At 39.0% G+C, this 14,728-nt stretch overlaps 1 protein-coding gene across 1 annotated transcript in view; it reads right to left on the reverse strand.

The window, feature by feature from the left end:
- Positions 1–9,365: 9,365 nt before the first annotated feature.
- TEX15 (testis expressed 15, meiosis and synapsis associated) overlaps positions 9,366–14,728 on the reverse strand; it is a 46,808-nt gene continuing 41,445 nt past the window's right edge. The window contains exons 9-10 of the mRNA XM_016208990.2: positions 11,928–13,162; positions 9,366–9,498 (exon numbers count right to left, since the gene is read on the reverse strand). Of these exons, the coding sequence (XP_016064476.2) occupies positions 9,458–9,498; positions 11,928–13,162 (1,276 nt within the window). The 3' untranslated portion in view covers positions 9,366–9,457. The remainder of the gene's footprint in view (positions 9,499–11,927; positions 13,163–14,728) is intronic.

The following is a 14,728-nucleotide window of genomic DNA, read 5'->3' on the forward strand; positions in this document are numbered from 1 at the left end:
CCCCACCCACCCCCGGCCCGGGCGCCGCTCCCCGCCCCGGCCGCCGCCGCCAGCTCCCAGCGGGAGAGGAAGGAGCCGGGGAACGCGGCCAAGGGCCCCTCGCCCCGGCCCAGCCCAGCGGACGGCTCCGGGCGCACGGCCTCCAGGAGACGCCCCGCCGCTCTTGCCCGCCGGGCCGGCGCCCCGCGAGTGGGCGAAGGGCGCGGGGCAGTGGGATGGCGCGGCGCGGGCCTCCGGCGCACCTCCGGCCGGACGCTGGCCACTCGCCGCCTGCCGCCCGCGGGCCTCTCCGGGGTCCCTCCCCTTCAGTCCCGCTCTCTCTCCCCCCGCCGGCTTTCCGTCACCGCCCGGGCATTTCCGCCGGGAAAAGGCGCGCGGGCGGCGCCGCCGGGGCGAAGACGCGAAGAGGGATGCAGCGGCCCCGTGCGGCGCGGCGGAGAAACGGCCCGGGAGGGCGGGGACCGCGCGCTGCCTCCCTCCGCGTCCCCACGCTCCCCGCTCCCCTGGATCTCTCCTCGCCCTTTCCTCCGGGACCCGCGTCCCGCCTCGGTCTCTGCGGTGCCGCCGCGGCGCTCGGGAGAGGGGCTGGGGCGCCTGTGCCTTTCCGCAGCGACGCTGCCTCCCCAGGCTTGGCGCGCTGCCTCAGCATTCGTGTTTACTGAGCGAATGCGTGAGTTCTCTTGGCCTCCTCTCTGCCTCTAACCAGCTGTGGGGCCCTAAAAATCTCAGCCCCCCTTCCGCGAGAAAGAGGAGATGATTGCTCCGCACTGTCAACCCGTGCGCGGTGCAGCCCCGGCACTCTTCGGCCTGTTTACCGCGGTGTTCACGCGACGTCCTAAAAGCCGTTCACGCAAGTGTTTCTCGAGCGGCGGCTAGCTGCGGGATTCCCTGACGGGCCGATGGCAGACGACCGAGCTTCCTCTCCTGAGGAGCGTCCTGGGCGCCGCCCGGGGAGCGCGTCCCGCCCGGCAGGGCGCGGGCACCGGCCTGGGCTTCCCGGCGCCCTCGCGCGTCCTCGGGCCCCGCCGCCTCCCGCGGTCTGCGCCCCGCGTCGGCTCCGCGGGCTCCGGACGCCTGCTTTCTCAGGCGGCGAGGAAAACTAAAGTGCAGTTTGGGAGCAACAGGTGAGGTGCCTCATCCCTTCCAGGCAACGGCTGTGGGAAGGCGGGTTTGGAGGGGACTGCGGGCCTTCTCCCCGGGCAAAAACTTGGGAGCAGACGTGAAAAGCTCTAAGGAACTTGTTTTGTTTTGTGGCAGAGGGCGGGTGTGTGAAAGGCCGCGGTCCGTGTGGAAAGCTGTAAGTACTCCGGTCACCAGAAGTAGTCACGGGTGGAAAATGAGGCCCGGGGCGCTGCTGCCCTCCAGCGATGCGGCGGCAGCGGCGCAACGCGGGGCGGCGGGGAAACTGCGCCGAAGAGAAGGCGCCCGTGGGCGCCCGGCGCCGAGAGGCTGGCCTGAGGGCCTTTCAGCTAAACCTGGAAGCTCAGAATGAAAACGAGGGCACTTTCTGAGCGCTCCATGTGTTCCCTTCATCATAACCTTACGAAGTTGGTGCTGTTACGATTGTTCCAATTCGTCGTATGATCCTGAGGAAGAGCGTAAGCGACCGCCCGAGGCCACTCAGCTGGAGCCGGACGACGACACCTGGTAGCTTTCCAACCTGTGTGTTCTACTGTCACCCACCCTGTCAGTTACTTTAAGGATGTTTAAAAGGCTCCTCGGCCCCAAGATGACCCAGTTATTTCAGTATGTGTTTTATAAACGTGTAATTGGAATATACAATTCACTGTAGATTTGCTACTAAATTGCTTTGCAGTGCTTTTTTGGGTGGTTTTTCTTATTGTGGTCGTAGCATTTACCACTTTAACTACTTTTAAGCAAATAATTTGATGGCATTAGGAACATTCACAGTATTGAGCAACCCTCACCACTATGATCTCCAGAACTCTGTCCCAAACAGAAACTCTGTGCCAATTAAACAATAATTGCCATCCCCCCTAATATACACATACCTTTATATATTTATCGTAAACCTCAGAAGTACCCTTAGCCTGACATCCCAAAGAAGCATTTAGTGCTTACCCTAATACTCTTGAATTATCTGGATTATTGATTTAATTCTAATTTGCATTTTCCCATATTATATCATATTCCATTGATTCTAAGATACCACTTTTCACAGTTTAACATCCCTGAAACTGAGTCCCATCTTACAATTTAATGACATCTTAGGTTCAATCAAATCCCTTTAGAATGAGAATTTATAGCCACAGTGCTGGTACAGGTTATGTTACTTTGGTCTCTCCCCACCCTTCAGTTCAGGGTATAATGATGGTATTCATTTAATAGTAAATTTTGTTCCTGCTTGAATGTGGTTTGTTACTCCCATCCTTATGAATTTAATTTTCTTCTTCATATGTAGCACGTTACCCAAGCCTGCAAAAGTAAAATTTATCGAAAAATGTCCTTTCCCTTAGCCATTTCGCTCTGTTCTCTCCTCTTTGTAACCAACTTCATTGTTTTGTTTTTCTGTTCTTTTATGCAAAAATATGCACATATATTTCCTCTTCTCTCTCACGTGAAAGGTAACATGCTATATGTACTCTTTTTTTCAGTTAAATATTTCACCAAAAACACTCCTTACTGGTTCATACAGATTGTCCTCATTCCATTTACAACTGCAAAGTTCTCCACTAACGTAGATAACATAGTTTCCTCAACTATAGCTAAATGTTTGGGCCCTTAGGTAACTTCCAAAATGTTGCAATTATAAATAATGTATTTATATTTTTATATTGGAGATTTGTCATCAGGACAAATTTCTGGAAGTAGCGTTACTGGATCAGAGAGTAAAGGCCTATGTAGTTTCAATAGATATTGACAACTCTATAAACATTGTAGAATTTAGCATTCTCACAAGCCATGTACGAGCATGCCTGTTTCCCCACAACTTCATCAACAGAGTACATGGCCAGGCTTTTAAAATTGTGCCAATATGATAGGTGAGACATAATAGCTCAGTGTATTTTTAATTTGCGTTTCTGCTTTTTTCATTTTTCTCCCAAACTAGATTACTATGACTGGCTTAATTATGAATCATCTCCTACGTCTGTAGCAGGGATGTATCTTTTTCTTTTTTTAAAAAAAGATTTTTTATTGATGTTTAGAGAGAGGGGAAGGGAGAGAGAGAGAGGGAAACATTGATGTACGAGTGAAACATGGATGAGCTGCCTCCTGACGGGGAATTGAAGCAGCAACCTTTTGGTGCCTGGGACGATGCCCAATCAACGGAGCCACACCAACCAGGGCTTGGGATGTATCTTTTAATAGTTGAACTTGTGACATTTACAGTCTTGGTTAGAACTATATCTAGTTTTTAGAAAAGTAAAATTTTAAGTTGCCATAGTTACATAATTTTTTAAATGCAGAGATATATTTTATATCCCATCATAATTTGTATTGGAAATTAACTCCCCACTTTCTTCTGGATCTAAATTCACATACATAATTAATCCTCTTATTTAAAGCCACATTGTCAACATGTCTGTGCAAAAATCCTATTTCCACTTCCTCCTTAAGACACAATCTCATTTTGCTCTCTTAAAAAGCATCCTCTAATATTTGGGCTTCCTTTTCTGTGATTTGCCCATTTAAATCACAGGATGCTCAATATTCTCTTCATTGTGGAGTTCAGGGCGTATGTTCTATGTATTAATCCCCAGTTTTATTTGTGGTAAATAACTTCTCTCAGTCTGTCATCTCTCTATGGAATTTTTTTTTTTTGAACAGAAACTTTTGTGGTCAAATCCATTTTGTTTTCCTTTTTGTGTTTTTCTGGGTCTCAAATGATTTCCTACTCCTGGGCCTACATTTTAGTTTTATTAGCTCTTAGTATATATTTGTTCACTATGAAAAGGGGTCCAGCCAAAGATACAATCATGAGGAAACATCACACAAGCCCAAGCCAAGGAACACTGTATAAATTAACTTACAATTAAAAAAAATGTGAAGGTATTTTTTTCAGCCTTAAAAAGGAATGCTACAACATGGATGAACCTTGAGGCCATGATTCTAAGTGAAATAAACTAGACATAAAAAGACAAGCCGTGTATGACTTCATTTATGCGGTATCAACAGTAGTCAAAGTCAGAGAGAGAGAATAGAACGGGGGTGCCAGGGCCTGGGGGAGGAGAAAAAGGGAGTAAATGGATTCAGTGTTTCAGTTCTGCAAAAGGTAAAAGTTGTGGACACTGGTGGCACAACAATGTGAATATACTTAAAAAGTTAAGATGGCAAATTTTGTTGCATAATTGAAAACATAAAGTTTTACCAGGAATGCTTTAATTAGGGATATGTTCTGTGGAATGTGCCTACAGAGTCTGCTCTATCCGTGGGTTCTGCATCTGTGGATCCAACCACCCATTGAAAATATTCAGGAAAAAATGTTTGGTTGCTGACATGCGCCTCCTAGTCAGGCCGAGGACAGTTGTGTCTGTACCCAACATGCACAGGCTTTTTTACTGGTCATTATTCACTGAACAATTCAGTGTAACAACTGTTTACATAGCATTTATATTGTGTTAGGTATTAGTAGTACATGCAAATACTGCAACATTTTATATAAGCGACTTGAGAGCCTGTGGATTTCGGCATCCATGGGGGATCCCAGAACCAGTCCCCCATGGACACTGACGGATGACTGTACTTCCTTTCACTTCTGTGGCAAACCCTGTTGGACCAATGGATAACGCCAAGTCACTGTTAGATTGGTATTTTGTGAAGAATGTGAAAGATATTCCTTATCAACTTAAATCATTCCATGGGAGATGAAATTTTACTTCCCCCAAATACGAATACCCACACATACAGTGCCTGTGGAATGTTTTAAGTTATAATAAATTCATGTGTGTCTCCTCCACCTAAAGACCTCACTCTTACCTCTTCACCATGTATAACTCAAGCAGATTGTTCAAAACTTGGCTTAGGGTTGTCTTGCTCTTCTAAGGATGCCTAAATCCCGCAGGATGAAGCATGGCATCTATCACACTATTTACCTCACTGTAATGGTTGGTTTCTTGCATGCCCCTCTCACTCTACACAGACTACAAACTCCTTTCAAGCCAGAAATGCCTCATTGGTTTTTCAGTCCCAAATGTCCACCATCATGCTGAGTGTGGCAATAGAAGGTGCTCAATAAACATCTGTTGTTCATAACTTGGTAATTTACATTGAATGGAATTTTCTTTATGAAAACAAGCAAATGATTATCAAATCTTTTTTGAATTTTTCTCACTCTGACTTACATTAAAAAGAAACACTCCTAATGAGAAAGATCCTTCACTCATAGATTATTTTTACTTTGCCCTTTGATGGGTACCATCAAGGTTACAAAGGAGAAACTTTTTCATTATTGCACGTTTCTGGATCCAGGGTCCAGAAAGCACAGTAAGAAAATTAGTTTTTTGTCTCTTTCTGCATGAGTGCATTTATAAAATAAATAATGCTTCCCCTTATCAGGATGATATCAAGATTAGTTGATGCACATACAAATAGCACACTTTCAGCACAAGTCAGATGTTCAATAGTTGCTCACTGAATGTAAATACAATGTTTAATTAGCCAATGAATGACCAGCTTTCTCAAAACAAATTCTAACATTTTAAAAAAGAAATGACTCTGTCACAGACCTAAATTATCCTTACCTAATAAAGAAAAAGAGACTTGAAAATAAAAGGAGTTACAAATCCTAAGATAAATGCAGTTTCCTGGGACAACAAATTGGAATGCAGTGTATTTTGAGACAAACTGTTCCACAGACTTGTTCAAAGGAGACGTCTAAGAAATACTAGAAGGATTCTTCAGTGGTTATAAGATTCAGAAATAATATAACAATAAAGCAGACAGTAGAGCTTACAGCCCAAGAAATAAAAAGGATTTATATCCTTAAAAATGTTCCTGTCTTAATCTCTAATGAATTCTTTTAAATCTTATTTCCACATTGCATTACTAACCAACAACCGCTTACCTTCTCAGTCCTTTCATTAGCAATTGCATCTGTAGTCATTGCTCTTAGAATTGTATTCATTAGAATTAATTTCAAAAGATGTTCGTTTTATAAAAATAATTTTCTTCTTCCACAATCCTGTTTTTCAAACTGCATGAGTAATTGGGGATTTATCATGGTACTCAAGAAATATTATTATATGAATTAAAATCAAATGATGCCTGTAAAAAAGATTTAATATGCCTGTATGTTATCTTTTCCCCCTAAAATTACTCTCTCTGAAGAGTATGTAGCCTTACTCTATTGGGAATAATATTTGTCATTACTTTAAGGAATGTCTTCGGGGAAGAAATTAGCCTGAAATGACCTGAGTCAAATGTAATTTTGAATGTGTACACAGATTTTAAAAGCATACATCTCTAACAACTTAGAAGTGAGGTGATATGCTTTGGTAAACTCTGTCATAGGTCTCAAAAAGGTTCTAATGGTGACAGATGATATCAAAGATGAATGAGAGGACACTGAAATTGTTCTACAAAATGAGTTAAAAGAATTTAATATAACATACAATTAGCATTTAAACATTTTATCTTTATTTCTAAAAGCTTATATATTTAAGTTTACCAAAAAACGTTTCTTTGGGGATTCCTGTCATTGGGAAAATGAGTGCATAGTCTTATATTTTTGGCTAGATTCAGAACTCAAGTTTTAGAGGCATTTTTACATTATGCATATTAACGGAAGGCGGGAATATAATTAAAATATAAGAATATATGTGAAAGTTAGGTTGATTACCTCAAAGAGGCCTTCCCTGAACATCTCAGCTTATGTATCACCCATTCTTTATTCCACTACTTTGTTTTGTTACACATCACTTCTCATGATGTGACATGAACTATTTACATGTTTATTACTTGTCTCTCTTGACTGAAATGAGAACTGCATTGAGGGCAGGGACTTTGGTTTGTCCTATGAAACTCCAGGCGTAATGCAGTTTGTAAGCATAAGGGGAAGGAAGCGGAGATGAAGGCAAAAGCAGCTGGAGTGGAAGAAGAGCTCCAGCAGTTTACTTAGTCTCTAATTCAGTCAGTTCTTGTGGGCTGTTGCTCACAGATGTATAAATCAAGGACCACCCACATATTTGCTCATTAAAGAAACATAAAAGGAAAAAAAACCCTGAAACTAGAAAACCCCTGAATTCAGTCTCTTCAGATAATTCTTCTTTAAGTTCCAAAACAATAATATTTACAAACAGCCAGGGATTTTTTTTTGTTTTTAACGCTAGCTCAAATTTTAATTTGTTCTATTTTTTGTTTGGTTAATCCTCACCTGAGGATATTTTTTCCACTGCTTTCAGAGAGAGTACAAAGGAGGGAGGGAAAGAGAGAGACAGAGGCAGAGAGACAGATCAATGTGAGACAGACACACCAATGAGAGAGAGACTGGTTGCCTCCCGCAGGTGCCCCCACTGGGGGTGGGGCGGGAGCCTGCAACCCAGGTTACTTGCCCTTGACTGGGAATGGAACCTGAGACTCTCTGGTGCAAGGGCGACGATCTAACCACTGAACACACTGGCCAGGGCAATTTGCTCTCTTTTTATTTTTAGAACCAAAACACATACTTGAGGGAAAAATACTACATTTTTTCATGTTCTATTTCAAAGTACAGATTTCTAAATGTAACTGAATAGCCAGATAAGACTGTTTTCATTTTCTTTTTTTGAAGACATTCAAACTTATGAAATAAAAAATATCACAAAGAGTATCAACAGAATCTGAAAGTTTAAAGAAAGCATTCTTATTTAGAATATTTAACTGAAAGAAACATCTTCAATAATAAATTTGTAACATCTTTTTACAACCAAACATAAATAAAATGGCTGAGGCAAAGTCATTTTTGATTAACAGTTATTATTGCTTTAATTCCTGCTCAAGAGTTTGATTTTTACAGACTATTTTCAAATAAAATTACTGTATGGACAAAAAATGTTATCTTGATATTGCTTTAATTCTGTAGTCTTTTTTCAAATTTCTTTCTCTCGATTGTAGTTCTTTGTTTGACTTTCCTCTTTTAAAGATCTGTTAGAGAAGAACCCAAAGTAATCTGAATTCTATGCTATTTGGTTAATGTGACTAAAGAAGCTTATCCTGTGGGTTCTTAGTGTTTTTCTAAACTGAAAAAGTACTCTATAATAAATATGGCTGAATTACACTGTCTTTGGAGACCTGTGCTGTATAACATAGTTTGCTAACTTAAAAAGTTTGACAGAACACTGTAGGTTAGCTACCTGTTTAGATTTAACCAATGCAAATCTAGAATGACACTTTAGGACCCACCTGCATTTGAGAAAAGTCTATCTAGTTGTGAGGAATCTTTCTGACTGAGATCTTACAGAATACAGGAAGAGTTGTTAGTGGGCTGAGAGGTTGCTAAAGACCATAGTTACACACTACACCCCTGCTGTTCTACAATAATTATTAAGGCATTTTTTACTTTTGTGGAATGTTGAAAAACAATTTGTGACCCCAGCACTAAAAAACTTGTATTTGTGCTGCATTATTTAAATTACTAAAATACCACTAAACTAATGGCATAAGCTAAAGTCACTGTTCCCTTTTATTTGCTACAAAATCATTAAAAACCATTTAAATTATGAAATAAAAATACAAAAGATACAATATTGTGGAAAGGGCTCTTTTGGAAAAAGGTATGAAACATGCTTTAATTTCAATATAATTAAAATAAATCTGCTGCAAACAGATATTTTAAAAATCTCTACTCAAGGACAAACACTGAAAATATGCAAAACTATTACAACATATTTTATAAGTAAAAATTAGAAAATATTAAAAGAAATTTTTCATGTTGGACATAGTAAAATTGTAAATTACATAAATAAAATGTCACAGATTATAAGATTATTGTTCTGACGACCAATTCAAGTAAAAAACAAATCCTATTTTGATCTAAGTCAAATGGCATAACACTACCATAAACAATGTACCAAAAATATCAGAAACAAAATTCTTAAAGATTTCACTACTTTTGCTTACCTTAATCATAGTAAATGTTACATTTAACTCTCCTTATTCCATTAGAATAATCTCAAAGAAAATCTTTATATAATTGTAATAGCTGTATAGAAACATTTCAAAAAATAATTAAAAAAATATTGTTAATGTTTCTGATAGCTAGGTGGGTACTGAAAACAGCCTAGTACAGAGTTCACTAAAATAATTGCATGGGAATAATTATGGTATTTTGGATATCAGAAATTGATTCCCCATTGCATTATATGATACACTGTTACATTTAACAATTTTATAAAGGCTATATGATCTATATGTCCTACCACACTTACATATATTTAAAGTGTTAACATAAAAGTATATAAGTAAAATACACTTGGAAAAACTTGTAAATCTCCTTTATTTCAGTGGACAGAAGACTGTTTCAACGTCCTTGCTGAAAGAGTTCTTGATGTTGCCATGAAACTGGAAGAAAAAACCCCATAGAGATTTGAGATAAGTTAACGGTGCAGACTAATGGTACATAACAGTATAATGGAAAGACCTGAGATAAGTTAGTGCCGAAGATGTCAAAGTTTAAATGGCACATTGGCCCTTTACTAGAGAGGGGATCCTGACAAAGTGATTTAAGGCTCCCCAAGGAGAATTTCTTCATCTGCAAAAGAACAACAGTATCTCTCTCTCTCTCTCTCTTAGGTATCTTGTGAGAATTAAATGGAATAAATGATGTAATGTGTCTGGCACACAGGGCTCATTTAGTCCCTTACTTTAGTTCCATTTAAGGTGTTGAACGACAGCATCATGAATAAAACTAAACAGCAAGTGGGCCACAGGGATTTTCATATCTTTAGAAGGATGTAGTTTCTGTAAGTGTGGGATTATCTGCACTCATAAAAACTAAATGATGTGCTTATATTGCCTCCTAATTTTTTTTAGAGTTACTTTTGGATACTATAATAAGTAGAGAATAGTTTATTTTATTTTTATTTTTACTTGGCTAATATAACCAAGGAGGTACTAATTAAAAATTTTGAGAATCAAAGCTGGACTTGATTCCAGAGATATCTTTTTTAGCATCACAAGCAACTTAATTATTAAGAACACAAGGAAGCTCCAACTATGAGAATCTTTACAAAACAATTACACTCAAGATGTCAACTTTTATTCCTAGGTTTGCCACATCCATGCTTAGAGTGTTTATCATTACAGCAACAGCAGCAATCTATCAAATTAACCAAAAAGGGGTATATACTCTCCCACTCTTGTTTCTTTCTCCCTCCTTCAGAGTTTTTTTCAGATTGCTTTTTTGGTGAAAAATTTCCAGTCCTGTTTAAATTCATTTGGTGGGGCAGAGAGGAAAGGGAAAGATAAACAGATAATTACACCACCACACAACACTCACATGCCTATGTGAGACACGCACACAAAAAGTACCATGGGAGTACAAGAGGAAATGTCAAATGGGAGTTAGGAGTTCAATGCGGCTTGCATTCAGAGGTCGAAGTGGTGAGAGATGAGGTTATACTGTATATACAGGACTGTGAAGGGCCCTGTATTCCAAGCTAATTTGAATTTATCCTTTAGGTGTTAGGTGCCAGTGTCAACTCTAATGCAGAGGTGCTCCGGTGATCAGATTTCTCTTTTTTTCTTGTTTGTGAAATTCCCTTAGGTCAGGGGTTGTTTTTGTTTTCTTTTTTAAAAATTATAGTTGACATACAATATTATATTAGTTTCAGGTGTGCCATATCGTGCTTGGACATTTTATACCTTATGAAGTGATCACAGTAAGTCTAGTAACCATCTGTCACCATACATAGTTATTATGATATTGACAATATTCCCTATGCTGTCCTGATCAGATTTCTTAATTAGAAATTATGTTAATAGGTTGCTTCTTGTCCAAATCAGACAGATGAAATTCATTCAATTAATTTTTTCTACTTATCAATTTGTAAGAAAATGCAGGGCTGAGAATTTTTAAATTTAAAAGAAATTCTTTACAATTCTCTGCTTAAGACATTAAGAGGTCAACTTTATTAAGAGCATATTTTAACTCTAACAGTAGACTATTTGGGTGTTAGAGAATAACTAGTTTTTGCAGAATTATTAATAATTGTTTTAAAATTTTGCTTTAACTCTGGTAAATATGTATTTCAATTTAATTTAAAAATCTATATTATATAATAATCATAATATTTTACAAACAGAATTACATTGAAGAAAAATATTTTCAAGTTCCAGTGGCAAACTACCGTGCTGTCCTATCAACACATCTCAATTAACTCCATTTTCCTTTCTGCCAAGAGTGTATTAGAATACAGACAGAAAGAGAAAGACTGCTTTATTGGATTGAAGTTTCTTTTCCCACCTTGGTTTTTTAGTCTATTTTTCTCCATTTATTACAATAATGTATGCTCCCAGTAGAAAAATACAGAAAAACACTTTCCACACACCCCAAATTTTATTACCCAGAGGCAGACAAGCTGAAATGGTGGTGTACTTCATATCAGTATTTATATGCATTTCTTTGATTAAATAGGTAAACTTACATGACATAGCTTTAAAAAATTGTCATTAAAACTTCAGTAAGCCCTTTGATGATTACATTATATTTCATGGTATGAGTTAACTATAATTTTCTTAATGATTCCCTAAAAGTTAGGCTTTGTTGAAGAACAAATGAGTGATATTAACAATTCTTTTTCTTCCATCTTTTGGCAATTAGATTTTCACCTGACAACATAATTTAACTGTCTGGTATTTGAACAATTCTACTCATCTGCACAGAAAAATGACTGCTATGTATCACCACTTGTTGTAAATGCCATTTTATAAATATAAAAAGATAAAAGTGAAAACTCAATGAAGCAAGCATTAAAACTTGCGAAACTCACCGTAAGTCCAGGGAACTTGTGAAAGCACACCTGAGTCAGGAGGGTAAGGGTATGCAGCTTGTGGTAATGGTTGATAGGACGCATACTGTGAAAAAGCTGGCTGCCGGACATTGTAAGAAACAGGTATTTGAGATGGAAAATACCCATTTTCTGGCATAAAGTCATATGTTTGTGGCCCCCCAGCAAAGTTATCAAAGTACTGAGAATACAAAAGATCAGAATGTGTATTTTGCACAGTACTTGGAACTGCAGTCAACATCTCAGGAGCAAGTGGCTGTACTTCAAGCGATGCTATGCCCTGGTATGTCTGGGTAATGGCACTGCCATTGTTGCTGCTGTAATGATAAACACACCAAGTATAGGAAGGATATAAAGTTCCAAATGAGTGTTCAGAAGCATTATATATTGGGGTACATCCATATTGTGGAGGCTCGTGCTCATATGTGGCAGCATTCTGAGTTAGGGCCTTTGAATCTTCATTACTCTGTTGTTCTGCTGCTTGACTGACATTAAGGGCTATGTTCTCAGATGCTTCAACAGGCACTGTGCTGGGCTTCGATGTGTCTTTCATATATTTTTCTTTTGACTCAGCTTTTGCAGGTTGTGTTTCATTTATTTGTGGAACAGGTATTTTGTTTTGGACAAATATGGGTTCTGGAGAATTAGTGCCTGTAGAATTTTTAATAGATGAATTTAATATTTCATTATCTTGAAGTTCAATGACAGTGTCATTCATTTCTAAATTGGCATGGATATCCCTCACAAAACAGAAAATAGGCTTTGAGGGCACTGATGCAGCAGGCAGAAGAGAAGCATCAGTTCCTGGTTTTATGTCTGAGGGATCTAGGGAATTGCTAAGAAATTTCTGTGAAGGTGTTTCATGGTCTTCTGAAAAGGTGCCATCTATACTTTTTTGGTCAAAAATTACAAAATAATAATCTTTCTTATCCCTTTTTGCTTCAGCAGCACTAAAATTCACATCTCTCTTCTTCATGCTATTTACATTTCCCTGTTGTCCAGAGAAATTCTCTGAAGCATCAGATGAAACTTTAGTTAAATCTATTTTTCCCGCCGACTTCAACGTGCAAGTGTCTTTTAAGTTCTTTAAAGGTAAAGGTGAGCCAGGTAGTGATCTTTGCATTTCAACCTTTTTTGGAGATCCAAAGCTTCTCTGCTGGTTGTTAGATGAACTTGGTCCTATTTCACTTTCACTTTTGGGATGAGATCTTGTGGTCCTATTAAGTGTAACATATACATAAAACAATTTTAAATATACAGTTGCAAAGTTTTAATATAAATATATTTGAAATTTTTATTCAGGAGAAGAGTTCTTAAGATTAACATTTTCTCTTTCTATTGGCTGTATACAAGTACTATATTTCCCGTTTTACCACCTTGGTTTGAATTTAGATACTCCACATTTCAAATACATATTTCGAAAATATACAGTGCTTCCAATATTGTAAAGAATTTTATGCTTTTGACATTTACTGATAGAGGCTTTTAGAAGTGGAAAAGCATCACTATTCATTTTTTTTAGTGTAGTTTCTAATTCATATACCTCCAACCCACTGACATTCCTCTTTACTTACATGTGGCTATATATAACTGGTGAACTACCAGATGTGCCCTGCCCACGAAGATCTTGTGTTATCACTAACTGTTAAGATATTTTGTCTGTTCAAGGTCGAGAATAGGAAAAGCAGGCCTCCAAAATTCCTTGCCAGTTTAATATCCTTTGCATTCCTACATAAATTTAGTTTCAAGCTGGCTGAAGGAAGAATCCATTATGGGAATGTACAGAGCCAAACAGTTAATACAGGTCCCCAAGGTAATTCTATCTTTTGCTGTCTCATCTGTTGAAAAGAAAAACGTAACCATTCCTCTACAATCAAGAGAAATTAATCTTTGGCCTTGAATTTGTATATTCCACTTAATGAAACTAAAAGCTCCACATTTTACTTACTCCCAGTTTCCTTAAAAAGCACTTTAATGATAACCTAGATCATCCAACCCCATACAAGACTTTGAAAATGTCAAGAAAGTACAATTTTGACTTTGTCACATTCCCAATGATGTTTCAGAGATGCCTCCACCTTATGACTGACAGTTGCCTGCATCATCTGTCCTCTTATGTATTCTCTTAGAGAATACTCTTTCATGAAGATAGCACCTTTTATTAACCTTATAATCCATTTTCCTGCTAAGTGAAACAAAGTTTGATTCTTTGAGTGTAAATACCACCTATAGTTAGTTACCAAAACCAAGATGATTACAGAGCTGGTTTATGTTATCCTTCTAACAGCCTGTTCAGCTTTACACCACTGCATACCTACTGAGAGTCACGTGTGCCAGGAAATAAAATGCTGTATCTATCTTTTTAAAAAAATCCTCATCCAAGGACATGCTTAGAGAGAGAAAGATAAGGGGGGGGGGGAGAGAGAGAAATAGCAACTGACTGCCTTCCGCATGTGCCCCGACTGTGGACCGAACATACCTCATGCATGTGCCTTGAACAGGAATTGAATCGGCAACCCTTCATTGCACAGGACAGCACTCAACCAACTGAGTCACTCTAGGCTAAACTGCTGTATTTAAAGAGGCAAAACTGCCCTGACCGGTGTGGCTCAACTGGTTGGGTGTTGTCCTGTGCACTGGAAGATTGCTGGTTCGATTCCTGGTCAGAGCACATGCTGGGGTTTGTGGGCCCTACGCTCAATCCCTGACAGGGTAGGAGGCAGCCAATTGATGTTTCACTCTCACATCCATTTCTCTCTCCCTCCCTCTTGCTTCCTTTCTCT

This window comes from Miniopterus natalensis, chromosome 2 (assembly GCF_054644295.1).
Source record: "Miniopterus natalensis isolate mMinNat1 chromosome 2, mMinNat1.hap1, whole genome shotgun sequence".
Lineage (NCBI taxonomy): Eukaryota > Metazoa > Chordata > Mammalia > Chiroptera > Miniopteridae > Miniopterus > Miniopterus natalensis.